This window comes from Vombatus ursinus, unplaced genomic scaffold, assembly GCF_900497805.2.
Source record: "Vombatus ursinus unplaced genomic scaffold, bare-nosed wombat genome assembly UNPS02005869.1, whole genome shotgun sequence".
Lineage (NCBI taxonomy): Eukaryota > Metazoa > Chordata > Mammalia > Diprotodontia > Vombatidae > Vombatus > Vombatus ursinus.
Window position 1 is genome coordinate 552 of NW_020945647.1, and position 17,439 is coordinate 17,990.

A 17,439-nucleotide genomic window follows, 5' to 3' on the forward strand; every position below is an offset into this window, starting at 1 on the left:
ATGGTTCAAGTACCGGCTGTGTAACACGGGGCAAGTCACTTAAACTTACGATGTTCTGGACGATTCTCTAAGACTGTGAAGTGGTGAAAAGGTTCCACTTGCCAATGAAATCACAGGTCCAGTCCCGAGCCCTATTGTTTTAACTAATTAATGAGTGAATCAAAGAATAAAGGGGGAGACCTGTTACAGTCTGAGTATCTCACCTGAATATTAGAAGAAAATTCCCGAGTACATTATTCTGAGAGTGAAAAGTTTTCCTGTTTTGTGTTGGCAGCTTCTGTGTGTCTGACCCTCCGTCCCTGTCTGAATGGAGGGAAGTGTATTGATGACTGCATTACTGGGAACCCCTCCTACACCTGCTCCTGCCTTGCAGGCTTCACAGGGAAGAAATGCCACCTGGGTGAGTGTTTCTCGGGGAGAACGGCACCACGCGCTGATGCTCTTTGAGGTAATGCTGCTGTGATAAACAGCCCAGACCCAGGATACCGGTGGTGTAGGGAATGCCCTCTGCTAAGGTGGAGGCAACTTGGATAGTCTTCAAGAAAAGCATCCCTACTCGGACCATTCTGTAAGCTCCGATTTGGGCTGATTTGGTTTTCTTCACGTGCGGCTTCATGTTCTGTCTTTCAGATGTGAATGAGTGTGCCTCCCGTCCATGTCAGAATGGAGGGACCTGTACACACGGTGTAAACAGTTTCCGTTGCCAATGCCCCCCCAGGCTTCAAAGGGCCCACCTGTGGGACAGGTAAGACACACCACCCAAAAGAAAACCTGCCAGAATCCCTGCCCCTTCAGGTTTCAGACATCCCTCCGGAATCAGAGACGAGAGTCACAGGGCTGTCCAGATGCCAGGCAGCTCGCTGCAGATTCTGTGCAGCAGTAGAAAGAACCTCAGAGCTCAACCAGTCTGATGTGACCCGGGGAGGAATCCCTCTGAAGCACCCGGACAAGTGAAGACCCCCAAAGACGGCACCCGGCACCCCTCGAGGCAGCTCATGCTCCTCCTGGACAGTTTGCAGAGTTGCAAGCTTTTCCGGACATCAAACCCAATTCGGTCCCTTTGCACTTCTACCTATCTCTGCTCTGTAATTAGGACACAGATGGATGGATTCCTGGCTCGGCCCCATGGGGTCCAGGCTTCACTCCAGTAGCCTCTGCTCTAGGGACCTGTTCAGTTTCCTCTTTTGTTCACGTTTTAAACATCATCCTTCTGGTAGCCCTCTGAGTTAGAGGAGACAGTGACCATGATCCCCACTTCACAGATGAGGAAACTGAGGCACAGAGAGTTGACGGGCAAGGTAGAGAGCAAAATGATGATTCCATGGCAGAGCCCAGATTTCCTAAGTGCTTGGTCAGTGTCTTGCTTTGTGAACATGCCGGTCTCTTACAAATGCAGCCTCAGCAGAAAGAGGCACCTGCCCACCCTCCATCCCAGGAGGCTTCCTGCTCCTCAGGGGGATACCTCCCCCTCTGGGTAAAGGCATCCATTCCCACACTGGAACCCCAACTCACAGATGACCAGAGAGAGCCCCAGAGGCCTGGGCAGATCAATTCTCCTCCAGGGATGCATACAAGTGTTGCCATGAAGCCACCGCAGGCAGAGATGGATATCCTCTCTGAGACCTCCAAGGGTTCAAACCACCAACAAAAGATGCTCTCAGTCCTGGTTAAGACCCTCTGGAGACCTCCCGTGGCCACCCACAGCCCTCTGCAGGTCCAGGAAGGGTTGCCTCCTCTAGAGGGGAAAAGACACCCCCCTGCCCTCTGGGGTCGATCCGTTTCCTTGCCGGAAACACCAAGAGCCGTGGCCCAGTCACATCCTTTCAAACTGCCTTTCGAATCACATCAATCTCCCCACATGGTTCTTGAATGGACTGGAGGAGTAAGCCCCAAAAGAGAGACTGTTCTTGTCATCTGCTCCTCAGCATCTCTGCCAGATTCAACGGGGTCCCCTCTGCAAGAAACCAAAAGGAGCACAGCCACCACATGGGAACCCTCACTTGTGAAAAAAGATGCATCCCTTGAGTCCGCACTCCCGACTCGTGCGCCCTTCTGCCCAGTGCCCATGGCTGACCCTGAAGCTGTCCTTCCTCCTAGCCCCAGGACACTGGAGGCAGCCTGGACCCCCGCCGGGGCGGGACACCCTATCTGGCCACTGCTTGCCAGGTTTCTTCCCCCTCTCCAGGCCTCGGTTTCCTCATCTATAAAATGAGGAGGCTGGACGAGATGACCTCTGAGCTTCCTCCTGGCTCTAAGTCTTTGCTTCTCCAATCTTCTGATCTATGCTCCCGTAGCCCCCCCCCCCCCCGGGGCCTCTGTCATCCATTAATCCTACTCAGATGACACCACCTGCCCAGAGGGAAGCTTCGTTTTGGACTCTCCATCTCCCACAGAAAGTCAGACCTGGATTGTCTGCACCATATGGCAGAGAGTCTGCCAAGAGCAGATGGACGGTGGAACACATCCCATGGTTCAGAACAATTCGGCTTCTCAGGGACAGGCCTGTCTGTCAGCACGCAATCATCAAAGCTAAGGAAAAGCCTCCCTTGGGGAGCTGGTGCACTACAAACCAGAGGCCGGGGTCAGGAACCAGGCTCCAAGATCCAGAGGGACAGATGGAAACCGAGAATCCTGGTCAGGGAGAGGGGTCAGGGGCACGGGTTCTGCATAAGGGTGGGAGGCCACTACCAAAGAAGACAGACCATGCCCGGAGGGCTGCTTGTTAGAAGCAATGACGGCCACACCCTGGGCCACGGGCTCCTTGTTGTCAATCCCCTTTGCACAAAAGACACTGATGCTTTCAAAGCTGGGAAGGGAAGGAACGCTGAGGCCACACAACTACTGAAGATGACACGGGTACTGAGACTGAAATCTAAGCCCAGCCCTCTTTCCAGGCTCTTTACAAAGTTGGCTTTGGGGGGCAGCTAGGTAGCGCAGTACATAGAGCTCCGGCCTTGGAGTCAGGAGGACTGGAGTTCAAATCTAACCTCAGATACTTGACATTTACTAGCTGTGTGACCCTGGGCAAGTGACTTAACCCCAATGCCTCACCCTACCCCCCCCCAAAAAAAAAGTTAGCCTTGGGAATCTCACAGGGTCTCTGCTTGACTCTGGCTTGACTGTAGTCCCAGAAAATCATGGACTTCTTTCTCATGAGGCCATTTGTCCTATCTTACCGTGGGCAGATCACAGAACCTCAGAGCGGGAAGAAACCTCGGGGCCATCAGTCCCACACAGAACAAAAGACTCCCCCTACAAGCCCATGGCAGTACCCTCAGCCCCCAGCCCACTGTCCTCTGGAATACCTCTAATTCCCTTACATCAAGCCTCCCTTTGCCTCAGCTGCACCCCCTGCACCCAGTTCTGCCCTTTGGGGCCAGGCTGAACAATCCTAATCCTCCTTCTTTGAGAATGTGCACTGGGCTTGTAGTAAAAGAGCCTTGGGTTTGAATCCTGCCTCCAACACTTACTAGCTGTCTGTATGAGTCACTTAGGCTGTTTCTTCACAGGTAGAGTGGGTTTGACAAGCACTTCTGGCTTCACAGTGTTCTTGTGAGGCTCAAATTGGATAATGCATGTAAAAACCCTTTGCAAACTTTAAAGTGTGATAGAAATGGCAGCTGTGCAGTTTCCCTACTATCTCAGAGAATAATTATGTTAATAATAAAAACAATAATAGTTAGCATTTATAGCATGCTTTAAGGTCTGCAAAGCTCTTTACAAATATCTCATTTATTACATATGTATAATCTATATCTGATTGCTTATGGTTGGGGGGGGGGGGGGGAGGGAGGGAGGGATAGAATTTGGAACTCTAAATTAAAAAAACAGTAATTGTTTAAAAATTACTTTAACATGTAATTGAGAGGGAAAATAAAATATACTGAATTTTTGAAACATATTATCTCATGTAAACCTCACAACAACCCTGTAGGTAGGCACTATTATTATTGCCATTTTACAGATGAGGAATCTGAGGTGGACCAAAGGGAACTAACTTGTCCAGGGTCATAACGTGAATAGGTGTCTGAAGCAGAATTTAAACTCAAGTGTTCCTGACTCCAACTCTATCACTCTCCCCACAGAGCCTGAAGCCCAACTCAACCCCCCTTCTCTCTCTACATTCTCTCTTGATAATTTCCTCTACAGAGATGATTCCCAAATATCTCTCTCCAATCCTGACCTTGCGCCCAAGTTCCAGATTTGTATTTCTGTCTATTAGAAATCTTTTCATCTAATTGAAAAGGGATGTCATGTAACTACTGTGTTTATGTCTCCCTTGTTCAGTGGAATCCCCATGTGACACCAAGGACTGTCAGAATGGTGGAGAATGCCAGGCTGGAAATGGGACTGCAGAGTGCATGTGCCAGTCAGGGTACACAGGAGAAAACTGTGAAATCGGTAAGAAGCCAGACAGGCAATTTTTACAAGGAACAGAGTGGCATCGAGGAGAGTGCTGGTATGGAATTCTGGATTCAAATTCCATTTCCAACATCTGCTCGCTGTGTGACTCTGGGCAAGTCACTTACTCTCTGAGTTTTAGTTTCCTCATCTGACAAACGAGTGTGATCCTACCCGCCCTACTGGCCCCCCACCAGAAGACCAACTCACTCATGTCATCTGTGATTCCTCCCCCACAGATATAAACGAGTGTGACTCTGACCCGTGCATGAATGGGGGGAGATGTGTGGATCTGGTGGCTAACTACACCTGCCTGTGTTCAGAGCCCTTCCTCGGCCCTCGCTGTGAGTTAGGTAAGGAGCCTCCCTCCACGTGTGACTGACCGATCCCTCTGTGCGCAGCCACTGCCCCCGTCACATCTCTGCCCCTCAGTTCATCTTGTTTCGCTCTTCCGCTGGCTCTGCCGATTCCTTACCTTCTTCCACCTGAGCCCAGGCCTGCCTCCGGTGCCCTTACGCTCTGCTGATGCTGCCTGGCTCTGCTTTTCCATTCTGTCTAGATCAGTCATCCTGTGAAGACCGGAGCTGCAGGGACAGGCAGACTTGCAACTACATCCGCCCAGGGCGCTACATCTGCACGTGTTCTCCTGGCTACTATGGGAACAACTGTCAGTATGGTAAGCAGCTGGGGTGGCCCATCTCCCTGCCTCACGACACCCACACGGACCGCCACCTGGTGTGGCGTGGGGGTTAGAAGGCAGAGTAGAATGGCTCATTGGGAAAAAGGAGCGTCCATCTACCCGGGCAACTTCTGACTGCCCACGTGCTTTCCAAAGAGAATGAAGAACAGAGGCGTGTATACAGCAAGCCACAGCCATGCAGCGGAGAGGCTCAAGAAGTCAGTTTCAAGTAGTGGCAGAAAGAGGAAGGAGAATCCCCATGTGGTCACTGACCACTGCAAAAAGGCAACGAGGAAAATATCGGTAACTACCCACCCCATGTGTATTTTCTCAACTCGAGGATATCTTTATGAAAATAACCTACACACACACAAAAAGGAATCCTTGATGAAGGCATTTTGCAAACCACATTCCAGCTGACTGAAAGGTTCAGAGAACAAGGGAGTCCTCTACGGTTACCATTTAAGAAAAAGAAAAGCAATTGACTCAGGAGAACAAGCATTGCTTTAAAGAACCTCTTCCAACAAGCTACTTTTGAGATAGAATGACCACCCTGTCATGGCAGATACCCAGCTCGGAGCCAAAATCAAACAGGGATTTCCTACGGATGGGCAGTCCACGGCTCCTATGGATGGACAGGATGAGCCTGGTTGCACATGGCATCATCCTGGTTGTATGAGGCCCCACAACAATGCAGGGTCACCTAAACGAGAGCTAGAATCACTTACGATATTCTGGTCTAATCAACCATACAGGAAAAAATCAAGGGGATGAAGAATGACTGTTGTCCAAACCACGCTTGGCAGCTGGCCAGAAGGCCCACAGAAGTGGTCCGTGAGTATATGTATCTTGGACAAGCACTGCAGATGGACAATGAACTGAGCCCAAAATTAAACAGCAAGAGGAAAGAGGGGAAGCTGACTCCCCAAAGTTCTCCCCAAAACAAAGGCCTGCTCATCTTTTTAGCACCAACATTCTTTTAGTGACACTATAGCACTGCTGGTCATTCAATACCATCGTCTAAAGGGCAGTAGAGGGGTTCATGGTGGGTGTGACAAGGCCAAGGCTTATCAACAACAAAGAGATGAATGGGAGAAAAGACACCAAACATACCACCAAGGAAATGAAGGACAGGAAAAGGAGATGAGTCAGTCGTGCAGCAAGACAAAGGGATGACAAGTAGCACGTGAAGGCTCCATTGGTACTCACATCACGTCTGGCATCTAGACATGCCCCCACTATGTGAGTAGACTCCATGCAGAGGATTTATTGGAAGGTATGGCCAAGAATTATACTGAATGAGAAGGCGGGGATGAGCTGCATTGGCTCCATTTAGGGGAGCAACTGCACTGATGGTATCACATATCCCCTGAAATGCCAAAGTAAATAGAGACGTCTACACTTGTATTCCAAAGCGTCTCTACATTCCACAACCTGGAGTCCCATATGAAGTCTCTTACTACTGTGTCATAACTGACTATCACCTTACGACGTGGCTCTGCCTTGTGAAATGGTTGGGCACTTCCAACAAATATTCTGGTCTTTGGCAAGATCTCGGCTAAAGGACTAGAGCCTGCCAAGGGGAGTTGTCTGGCGGGAGCCTTGGGAAGCAGGATCAGCAGCATTTTTGTCCCGGCGAAGAGAGAAGATCAAGGGAGAGCCGAGGGTGTCTGGGACGTAGGGAGGCACGGCTGAGTTCATCTGGACAGTGGCACTCATCAAAGGGAGATTAAGTGAAGAGACCACTTCAAGTCAATGGACTTCCTTCCCTGCTTCCTACTGCTGATAAAGCATCCTTGGTCACTGCACATGGGAGTTATTTTTAAACCATAACAGAGCCATCTCCATGGGAACGATACGCTGAGAACCATCACTGACCTTGACCTGTCGCTACACAGGGGGCTGGCTGATTGAGGCCCTTGGAGCTGTCTTCTCCTTAGCAGCGCGGGGCTTGCCCCCCGCCCCCGTCCCAGCCCCAGCCCCCTGCACAAAGTCTCACCGTAACAGCCGACGCTGCAATATTTCAAAGGATGGCGACTCTGAGAGTGCGCCCTCTCCTCTATCTTCCCCACAGAGCCCAGCTCCTCTAGGGCCTGGAAGACCTTCCCAAGCTGCTGGGCCCAGCGTGGTGGGGAGCCTTTCCAGGCCTGAGCTCGGTCAGTCTCCAGACATCAAGACCCCAGGCTCACCCCCAGACCACGAGGGTCAGGCTTATGGAGCCCCCTGCAGGTCGCAAAGCACTCTCCTCACGCCCTAGGAGGTGGTTGGGAAGCACCAGATAAGGGAATGGAGCTGCAGAAGGCGTCTGTGGTCAGAGAGAGAGGGAGAATCTTGAACCATCTTAACGCGTCCCAGCACGAGCAGGCCAAGCGACTCACTTCTATCAGATGGGGAAGATGAGGCACCAAGAATATAAGGGGTTTTGTGATGCTCACCCGGGGGCAGACCCAGCCATTCACTCATTCGTGAAGATTTCAGAACCGGTGTCGGGGTTCTCAACCATTCCGTGTCAGGAACCCCACTGGCAGTCTGCGGAAGCCCAGGGACCCCTTTCTCAGAATGATTCCTTTCAGAAATGTTAGATCTCAGCTAGACGTCACTGAAAACGAAGAAGCCGTCTTCCTCCCATCCAAATGCACAGGCGCCGAGTGAAGAGCCCTTGACCTAGGCGACGTCTCCCTCTCTAAGAGTTCTGCAGCGCACAGCCAATCCGACCGAAGTGAATTAAATCTTCCCAGCCGCCCCAGGTCACTGAGAATCGCTGTCAGTGGATGCCTAATGGCGTCCACGTAGGGTAGTGAGAACAAATGAGCCAGGGCAGTCAGACTAGAACAGCTCGGAGCATCCGAGATCCAGACCTGGAAGAGATCTTAGAGGCCGTCTGGCCCAACCCCTTCGTTTTACAGATAGGGATACTGAGGCCTGTGGAACATGAGAAGCGAGATTTGAACTTGAGTTCCAAAGCCAGTGTTCCTTCTGCCAATCACATAATAATCCTTGATGACAGCTGCCCGAGAATAGGGAGACCCAGGTGGGAAATGCTGGTGACTAAGCACTGAGACCAAGAGGCAGAACCAGAGAGGAGATGTCACCACAGGCCTGTTTCTACCTGGCTGGTCAGGCAGCTGCATCTCAGAGCCCGGGGAGGCACCGAGAGAAGACAACAGAATGGCCAAGCTTGGTCCACGCCCTTGGCATGAAATGCTGCAGAGCTCCTCCCTGGGCCAGGGAACCTCTAAAAGTATGGCTACAAGGTGACACAGCACAAGCCAAGGTGGGGCAGTCACCCTGGAGCTGGCCACCACTTCTAGACAGCTATAGAACTGACCATGGCATAACCCGTGCTTGCCTCCCTTGCTAGTTTGACTCCACCCTACTAAAAAACGGATGGCTTTAACCTGAGCCTTGATACATGGGAAGAAGGAGGACGGTCAGCATGGCATCAGGGAAGGAACTGGATTCAAATCCCGTATCTGCTTTTTCTCCTCTGTGTGATGTCAGTCCCTTCCTCTGGCCCTCAGTTTCTTCATCCATCAAGTGAAGGAACTGGATAAGGCTATGTCTAAGCTCTCTCTCCAAGGCTTATTTAGGGAGCTAGGTGGCTTACAGTCAGGAAGACCCAAGTTCACGGTCTGCCTCAGATACTTAGTAGCTGTGTGATCCTGGACAAGTCCTATCTGCCTCAGTTTCTCCACTTGTAAAATAAGGGATAGTACTAGCATCTACTTCAAAAGCTGTCATGAGGACCAAGTAAAATAACATGTTTTCAGCACTTTGCAAAATTTTAAACGTTATATAAATGTTAGCTGTTGCTGTCATTACTCTCTCTCTACTCTCCATTCTGGTCCAATGGGCCTGTTTGTCCTCCCGCCTCTATGCACCCCCTCATTGCCTCTGCTTCCTGGACTCTCTAGCCCCTTTCAAAGCACAGCCCAGTAGCCATCTTCTATAAAAGGGAAGTCAGCACTCAAAATGACCTTGTGTAGTTTTGTGCACTTTGTGTATTTACTTCCCTATTTCCATGGGTCCCCTTCAGTAGAATGTAAGCTCTCTGAGACAGACTGTTTCAACTTTTTTCTGTGTCCCTAAAGCCTCACCCAGTGCCTTGAATACAGCAGATGTTTAACAAGTGTTTGCTGAGTTAAACTCCATTCAAACCTGAAATCTTTGATTTCAGGCCTTATCAAAGCTAGATCTTTAACTGCTGTCAAACAAGGCACGACTGAAATAAGCAGAGACAAGATACCTTCAAGGTCTACTATGCTGAGTACTTTGGGGTACAGGGAGAAGCATAAAATGTGGTCCTGATGGGGAGACAAAATATACATCCATGAAAAGCAAACTAATGAGATTATCCCAGCCTCTCCCTTCACGAGCCCTCTCTCCATCCCCCTGTGATTCACTGTGGTGTCTTCCTGCAGGAGGCCCCAGAATCCCAAGTGCCTGTCTCTCCAATCCATGCCAGAATGAGGGCACCTGCCTGGAAACAGACCAGGGCTACCTCTGCGAGTGCCCAGATGGATACACAGGCTCCGACTGTGCAGAAAGTAAGCATGATGTTAGTTCTAACCAGAGTCTCCTGGGTCCTGACACCCTCTGTGGGGTGCGGCACAGCAGTCAGAGCGACTGTCTGGTTAGACACTGAGAAATAGCCAGGGTCATTCTGAGTGAACGATTCCAATCTCCACTTGCTCCCACTGCCAGGACACTGGTCAGTTTGCTCAACAGTCATCTCACCAGTTCTTCAATGGGGAAGGGTCGATGGAGTGGGCATGTGTTTCCACAGGGCAGTGTGTGTGTACACCACCATTATGAGTGTGGATGAATGTGTTTACGGGAGTGCATGTTGGGACAGAGAAGACAGTGGGATGGAAGGAAAGAATCACTCAGGTCGTGACAAAGGCGTCACTAGTCATTCATCTCTTCCCTCTTTGCTCCCCTCTTGTCCACACACAAAAATGAGAGGGAGGTGGTTAAGTCTTTCAGAAAGAAACTTGGCATTCCCACAACCGGGCAGCCAGGGAGGGAAGCGGCAGCTATCGTCTAACTGAAAAGAACACCGGTTTTTTTTCACCTTCTGATGCTGCCTATAGATAGAGTTTATTTTAAAGCCAGGGAGAGCCCAGACTTTTGGGTTGTTAGGCCATGGAACGAGGGCAAGTCGGAGGGGCCAAGGGGACTTCACAGCAACATCGTTCTGGGGAGTTTGATTATGCCTACGTATCCCTGTGCTGTACAGGCTCCTGGGAAAAGTCTCATGAATTAATTTGGATTTAAGCTGCCTGAGGTCTCAGACAGACTTGGCAACAGTAGGCTTCCCGACAGCACCTTCTGAGCACTCTGTGTTCCCCTGGACACACCTGGGTCAGAAGTCCCAGGATTCTGGCAACCAGGAGGACAGGACCCTAACACTCTGGCTCCTTCCTTCTTTTTCTGGAATTTTTGTTGATATCATTCATTTTCCACATCTCCCAGGATCTTCCTCCAACCCCCTCACAGAAAGCTATCCCATCTACAAAAAAATATTTTTAGAGAAAAAGAGGACAATTCAGCAAAATTGATTAATCTATCAAAAATTCTGAAACCCTAAGCAGTGATGCCTGCCCATGGATCTCCCAATGGCAGAGCAGTGGGTGCAAGTGTTTTCTCCTTTCTCCTCTTTGGGGCCATGCTTGATGTTTCTGTAATTGTGCATCTCTCCCTTTGGATTTTCTTGTGGGTTTTGCTATTTCCACGTCCAATGTTGTCGTTACTATTTACTCGGCTTTCTCGGTTCTGCATCGGCTCAGCACATCTCCCCAGGCTTTTCAGGTTCCATCCCACTCATCACTTCCTACTGGCACCGATATTCCATCAGATTCCTCTGCCGTAGTCAATCGAGCCCTTCCCCCAATCAATGGCAGCTACCTTGTTTCCAGGTCTTTGCCAGCACAAAAAATGCTGCTACAAATATCTCCATGTCTCTGGGACTTTTCCTCTTCTCAAGGTGTCTTTGTTTCTTGGTCGGTTCCAGAGCTCCCAGAAGACTGTGAGTGCCGGAATGGGGGGAGATGCCTCGATGGAAATTTCACCCTCTGCCACTGCCCCCCAGGATATTTTGGAATCCTTTGTGAATTTGGTAGGGACCACAGGAGGAAAACGTCTCTCCTTTTGCTGCCCTCACAACAAAACTCCCTGCCCCTGTCCAAAGACCATGCAGCAGTGCTCCTGGCTGCCCACTGGCCCTGCCCACACTGCACCTCTTCCATCCCCCTAGGGGCTGCTGCTTCTCCCCCGTGGGTGCATCTCCAACTTGACTTAGCAACCATCACTTGTTGGGTCATCTTCAGTGAAAAGCACTTCTTCAGCAAGACAGGACTCCCTGGTCCCTAAACATACACAGCTGTTGATGGGCCAGTCATTTAAAGTCCCTGGGCCTTCAGTTTCCTCAATGACAATTAAAAAGGGGGTGGCAGAGGGAGGGGGGGAGAGACAGGGAGAGAGAGAGAGAGAGAGAGAGAGACAGAGAGATCCACAGTAGCCAGACTGCTCACAGCCAGCAGGGGAGGATGCCTGGGTGTTTTCTCACTTCTAATCTGGGATGCCCCGGACAAGTCAATGGTAAAGGTGAGGGCCGTGGTTTTACTGGGAGGAGCACATTCTCACTGAAAGGAATCTGACTGGCCCACCATCTTTGTTGCTACAAGCAAGGAATGGGTCAGTGGAACTCCCAAGGTACAATCAAGCCATATGGAAGGTTCCAAAGTGACCAGGGCAGGAGTACCAAGGAAGGAGAATGTCTAAAGCAAAAACAGTCTATCACCAGAGAGGCTGATCTCAGTTGTATTGTACACAGCAGGCATTTAACAAATTCTTGTTGAGTTTAACTGGATTCTGAAAACACAAACAAAAAACAAACCACAAGTCATTTTGACTTCCACACCATCATCCAGAAAAATGCGGGCAGGTACGGATGCACAGATTTTCCTTTGGATCTAAACAACCCGGCTCAGAGACAAAGTAAAGAGAGCAGGAAGCTTTTGTGTTTAGCATATACCACCTGTATCTGTTTCTAGACCAGAAAGCAAACCATGTGATGGAGAATCCGTGATTCACATATGCCTGTGCTGACTTAGTTTCAATTGGGTTAGGCATGGGGCGTGCCTTCCCACTTGAATCTGGGTCTGTGAATCCAAAGCCAGAGAAAGAAACGTGCATGGCTTGGGGGGGTCGGGCTTCTTCCTTGTCCCTGCAGAAGTCACCGCCACACCGTGCAACGTAAACACCCAATGTCCTGACGGCGGTTACTGCATGGAGTATGGCGGGAGTTACCTCTGCGTGTGCCACACTGACTACAGTACCAACCACTGTGAGTGGGGATGGAGGGGATGGGGGAGAAAGGCACAGGAGGAACAAAAGAAGGGTGAGGGCTGCCTCTGAGTGTCAGAGTGATTTAAGGAAAGGCTCCTCAGAAGCTGGGCCATGGGGTGGGTCATATAACCAGTGGGGAGGAAAGGGGCCCGGAAAAGGCATCCTGGCTTCATTCCAACGCTAACTAGCTGTGTGACCTTGGCTAAGTCACTTAAGCTCTCTAGGCCTCAGTTTCCCCATCTGTAAAATGAGAGGACTGGACTCAACCATCTCTAAGGTCCCTTACCTCTCTACTACTTCTACATGAAGACCTAGAAAGGAGAGGGAATGGATCTGGGTACAAACCAAGAATGAAAACTATTCAGGAAAAAAATGGACACTTTTGTGAATTCTGGGCACCCCAGATTAGAAGACATCTTGATATACACACGCTTGGGAGATAAGGGGCGCACCCCTTCCACTGCTTGCCATCCTTTCAGGAAGGCTGTGCAAGGAAGCACATTTGACCATCTGGTGTTTCTACTTCCCCAGCTCTGCCCTCTCCCTGCGACTCAGATCCCTGCCTCAACGGGGGCTCCTGCGATGCTCATGATGACTCCTACACCTGCGAGTGCCCACGAGGCTTCCATGGCAAGCACTGTGAGAAAGGTATGGCCACCAGGCTCATCCTCCCTCTAGACTGCCCCCTTTATACTACTACCCGACAGGTTTGGTGATTTGATAAAGGGCTGAGCACTGCCCATCCATGCGACCACGGGGAAGTCACCTCAGCCCTCTGACCCTCAATGTCCTCAGAGCACTGGTTCTGAGCTTAGAGGATCTAGATTCTGATCCCACCCCTGATACTGACCACCTGTGTGACCAGAGTCAAGTAGCTCTGCGGCCTTCCTCCTCATCTATTTAAGACAAGGACCACCCAAAGCACCATCACAAGAGAGTCACATCAGTCCAACTGCAGGCCCTAGGAATTCTCGAGGAACCCCCAGCCAAGTAGCCCCAGCACTGCCATGGTCACCCCAGGGCTTGATCCAGGTTCAACACAGACCTGCCAGATGGTCTCTCCATTGGCCTCCCAAAGATTTAAAAAGATGAGGGAAAGGAGGAAGCAGGTCCATATTGGCTGTCAGTGACTATGAGGCTGCAATGGAGTCCTTCCCCAGAGTCATAACAGTACTTTTCATGCCTGGGGCAAGCTTCACAAACTATGCCCCAAGGAAACAGCATAAAGAGTGAATCATATAAACTTAAGACAAATTCTGCAGGGGCATCTTTAAGTGACCTTCATTCTCAACACTACTGGCAGTAAAGTCCAGACCCTAGCTACACCCAAGGGAGCCATGATTCAGGTGGGAAATGTCCTCCCCAAGAAAAAGCCTCTGGTTGAGGTCAGGGTTCTGAGATCAAAAACAATTCCAAGCCTAGAGGCAGGAAGCATCTCACAGGTGGTGGGCCTGGCTCTTCCTCTCTCTTCTCTTTCCTCAGTAAGGCCGAGACTGTGCAGCTCTGGGCCCTGCCGGAACGGTGGGACATGCAAGGAGTCCAACGGGGAGTACCAATGCAGCTGCCCCTATCGGTTCACAGGGAAGCACTGTGAGATAGGTAAGGCCCTCACATCAGAGACCAGCAAATGAAGGTCCAGGTTGGGAAGGCACAGGGGGCCTACAGCTGCTGACTCCTCTTGGTTATGTTCTGTGTTCTGTTTCCAGGAAAGCCAGATTCTTGTGCCTCTGGCCCTTGTCAGAATGGAGGGACCTGCTTCCATTACATCGGCAAATACAAGTGCGACTGTCCACCAGGGTACTCAGGGCGGCACTGTGAAATAGGTAAGGGATGTGAAGCCAGCTCCAGGTGGGCAAGTGTGCTCAGTGAAGACTCTAAACCTGAAGCTAACTTCTTCCCTAGGTAGAGGCAGGGCTCCAGCAGGCCAAGTGGGGACCCCAACATTTCTCATTTGACACTAGGCTTCGTAGATCATACTCAGGCTACCTAGGGATTGGATCTTTAGATCTCAGAAACAATGACTCATAGAACCTCAGATTCAGAGAACACTTGTATGCCATGCCCCATATCCAGCTGATTTGAGTTCCAAGGTCCTGTGGATGGAAGGAGTTTTATGAGGCAAGTCACATGACAAGGTCCATGACACCTGTTTGACCACTCACTACCTCCAAAGTGTGTTTCCAGAAAGATACTAGACCCGTGAAGGGATATGAAGAGAGGGATGTGAAGGGAGGAGGAAGTTCCTCTCCCAAGCAGAGAATCATAGGGTCTCACAAAGAGAAGGGTCCATGGAGGTCCCTGAGATCACTACCTGCCTGAGGCCTGAATTCCTTCTTCAGCCTCCCTGGCAAGTGGTCAGTTATCCTTGGATTGAACATCTCTAGTGATGGGAACTCCACAAACTCATGCAGGGAAAAACAAAACACTATATTCCATTTGGGGACAGTCATCAATGTAAGGAGTGCTTCCTCAAATCAAGCCTCAATATGCCTATCTGTAACTTCCACCCAACACTCCTCATTCAATGTTGTGAGGAGGCCTCGCCCCTCCTCCACATCCTCCACATCCTCCACATCCACATGATAAGTACTTAGTAAGCACCTGCTGTGTACCGCCATTGTGCTAGGTATTGTGGGTATGATGACAAAGGACAAAATAGCCCCTGCCTTCAATGGGTAATGAACAACTGGAGGAAAACAGTGTGGATTCCAAAAAGTAAATGCAAAACAGACACAATATAGACACCAAGTAACTTCTGGGTGAAGGAGTCTAGCAACTGGGGGGATCCATCATGGCAGTCTTCCTGTGGAAAGTGGTGTTTGAGTGGAGCCTTAAAGGAAGCTAGGGAGCCTATGAGACGGAGGTGAGGAGGGAGAGCATTCCAGACATGGGAGATAGCTTGGGCAAAAGCATGGTGATGAGAGATGAAATGCCACGTGGAGAAACAACAAACTGGTCAGTTTGGACGGAAAATATTAAGTGTGAAGAGTAATTTGCAATAAGTTTGGGAAGATAAGCCAGATCCAGACTGTGAATGTCCTTAAAAGTCAACTAGGAGTTTGTCTTTTATCCTCGAGGCAAGAGGGAACTTGGAGAGAGTTGTGTTTTCCCCAAGCCTTATTTTCTTCAGATGAAACATCTCATCTCCAGGTCTTCCCACTGATGATCCTCATATCGCGTGGTTTCGAGACCCTTCACCATCCTGGTCACCATCCTCTAAACATTTGTCAATGTCTCTCTTAAACTATGGGGCCCAGAAGTGAACCCCTGCTCCAGAGGTGGTCTGGTCTGACCAGGGCACAGCAAAGCGGGATGATGACTTGCTTTCACCGCAAGTCACACAGCCTAACATCACAATCTACCCTTTGGCTGCAAGCCTCTTCAGCTCCCAGTCACCTGCAATGATTTTCTGGCCCCCAGAGCAGGACTCCCGATTTATCCCCATCAGATTTAGCTTGTTATTCCAGCCAGATACATTTTTGGATCCCAAGTCTGTCATCCAGAATCTCTTCCTTTCTCCCTTGTGCCGTCCATCAATGGACAAGCCATTCATGTCCTTATCCAGGTCCTTATAGGAAGAGTTAGAGAAAGGGGCAGAATTCTGCCCTCTAAAAGTCTAGCTACATTTCCCACCTATGGAAGTCATCACCATGGACTGAGGTCCTCCAATAGTTTCCATCAGAGATTCATGTACAACGGAGTGGACCCAGCCTAGCTACTGCCATGTCACCAAGTTGCATGCTCTGATGTGGGGTTTTGCCACAATCCCCAAGGTCCATTTCAGAGCATGGCCCATAAGGATCCTGACTGAGGCCATTTAGATTGAGGTCTGGGTGGGTTCCATGTCCTTTCTGGCTGTCCCTTTCCAGCTCCCTCTCCTTGCTTTATGAGCCCCTGTGAAAATGGCGCCACCTGCAACGATCTTGGCAAAGACTATACCTGCCGCTGCCGTGCTGGGTACACTGGGAAACGCTGCCAGTCAGGTAAGGTCCCAACAATGAATTACGCATTTGCTACATGTCAGGTATTGTAGGAAGTGCTGGGGAAAGTAAGAACAGGCCCTGCCCTCAAGGCAGAGACAATACATGGTAGCTAGGCACCTAGAAGGTACATGTCAAATAGATCTAGTAAGGCAATCTTACAGGGGAAAGCACTGGCAGCTGGGAGTACAGGGAGAGGACTCCTGCAGAAAGCCTACCCTCAAGTCTGGGAGCCACAGGTTCTTAACCTTGACCCACTACACTGCCTTAAAGACCTCCCTTATAGCCGGGGGAAGTAGGAGGTAAGGGAACCATGGAAAGCTGACTTGGAATCCCTGAAGTCTCAGCTTCCACCGCTTCCCACTTATCTGATCTTAGATAAGTCACCTCTTCTGTCTGGGGCTGTTTCTTCACCTATGAGGCCCTCCTTCCATGGGGGTGGAGATGGGGGTGCTGTGAGCCAAAAGCCTTTTTGTAAACCTTTAAATATCATAGAAATGGAAGCTGTTCTAAGAAAAGGAGGAAGGAGGGAAAGACAGGGAGCCATGAAGGATCCCGCCCTACTCTTAATCTGCCCCATCCCAGACAATTCAAAGTCAGCCCTGTTAAGCCAAGCTTGTGTTTGGTTTTATCCAAAAGAAGAGTAGGGAGTTAGCTGGGGTGGGGAGGCTGAGGAGGAGGAAAAGGAAAGCAGGGAGCCATAAGGTGCTGAATGAAAGCCCTCTCCCCAAGAGAACCTCTGGTCCCAGGAGGTGTCTTCCAAGTATGAGATCTCCTTGGAGTAAAACCCAGATCATTTGCTTATTTTTTATCCTACCCAACACCAAGCACATTTATTATAAGTGAATGAATTTAGCAATGAGTGAATGGATTTCTTTCTCCTGGTCAATCCCAAATCCCCATAAGCCAGATCACACATGCTCTAAAGTTTCTCTCTCCAAAAGACCCCGAGCTCTCTCAGAGGTAACTGTGGTTTTTCCTCCCCCCCCCCCACATCCGTTCCTTGTCCCTCAGAGGTGGACTGCGGTA

General features: G+C 50.1%; 1 protein-coding gene across 1 annotated transcript; it reads left to right on the top strand.

Moving 5' to 3' along the window:
* Window positions 1–274: 274 nt before the first annotated feature.
* On the top strand, window positions 275–17,433 carry LOC114032901 (sushi, nidogen and EGF-like domain-containing protein 1; the record flags this gene model as incomplete). The annotated part of the gene is given in 13 exon segments (XM_027848367.1): window positions 275–400; window positions 631–710; window positions 712–745; window positions 4,288–4,401; window positions 4,641–4,754; window positions 9,502–9,627; window positions 11,094–11,198; window positions 12,315–12,428; window positions 12,962–13,078; window positions 13,913–14,029; window positions 14,137–14,253; window positions 16,300–16,413; window positions 17,425–17,433. Coding segments are annotated over 13 exon segments (1,287 nt in total), but the record flags the coding sequence as incomplete, so codon positions are not given.
* Between the last annotated feature and the right edge of the window lie 6 nt (window positions 17,434–17,439).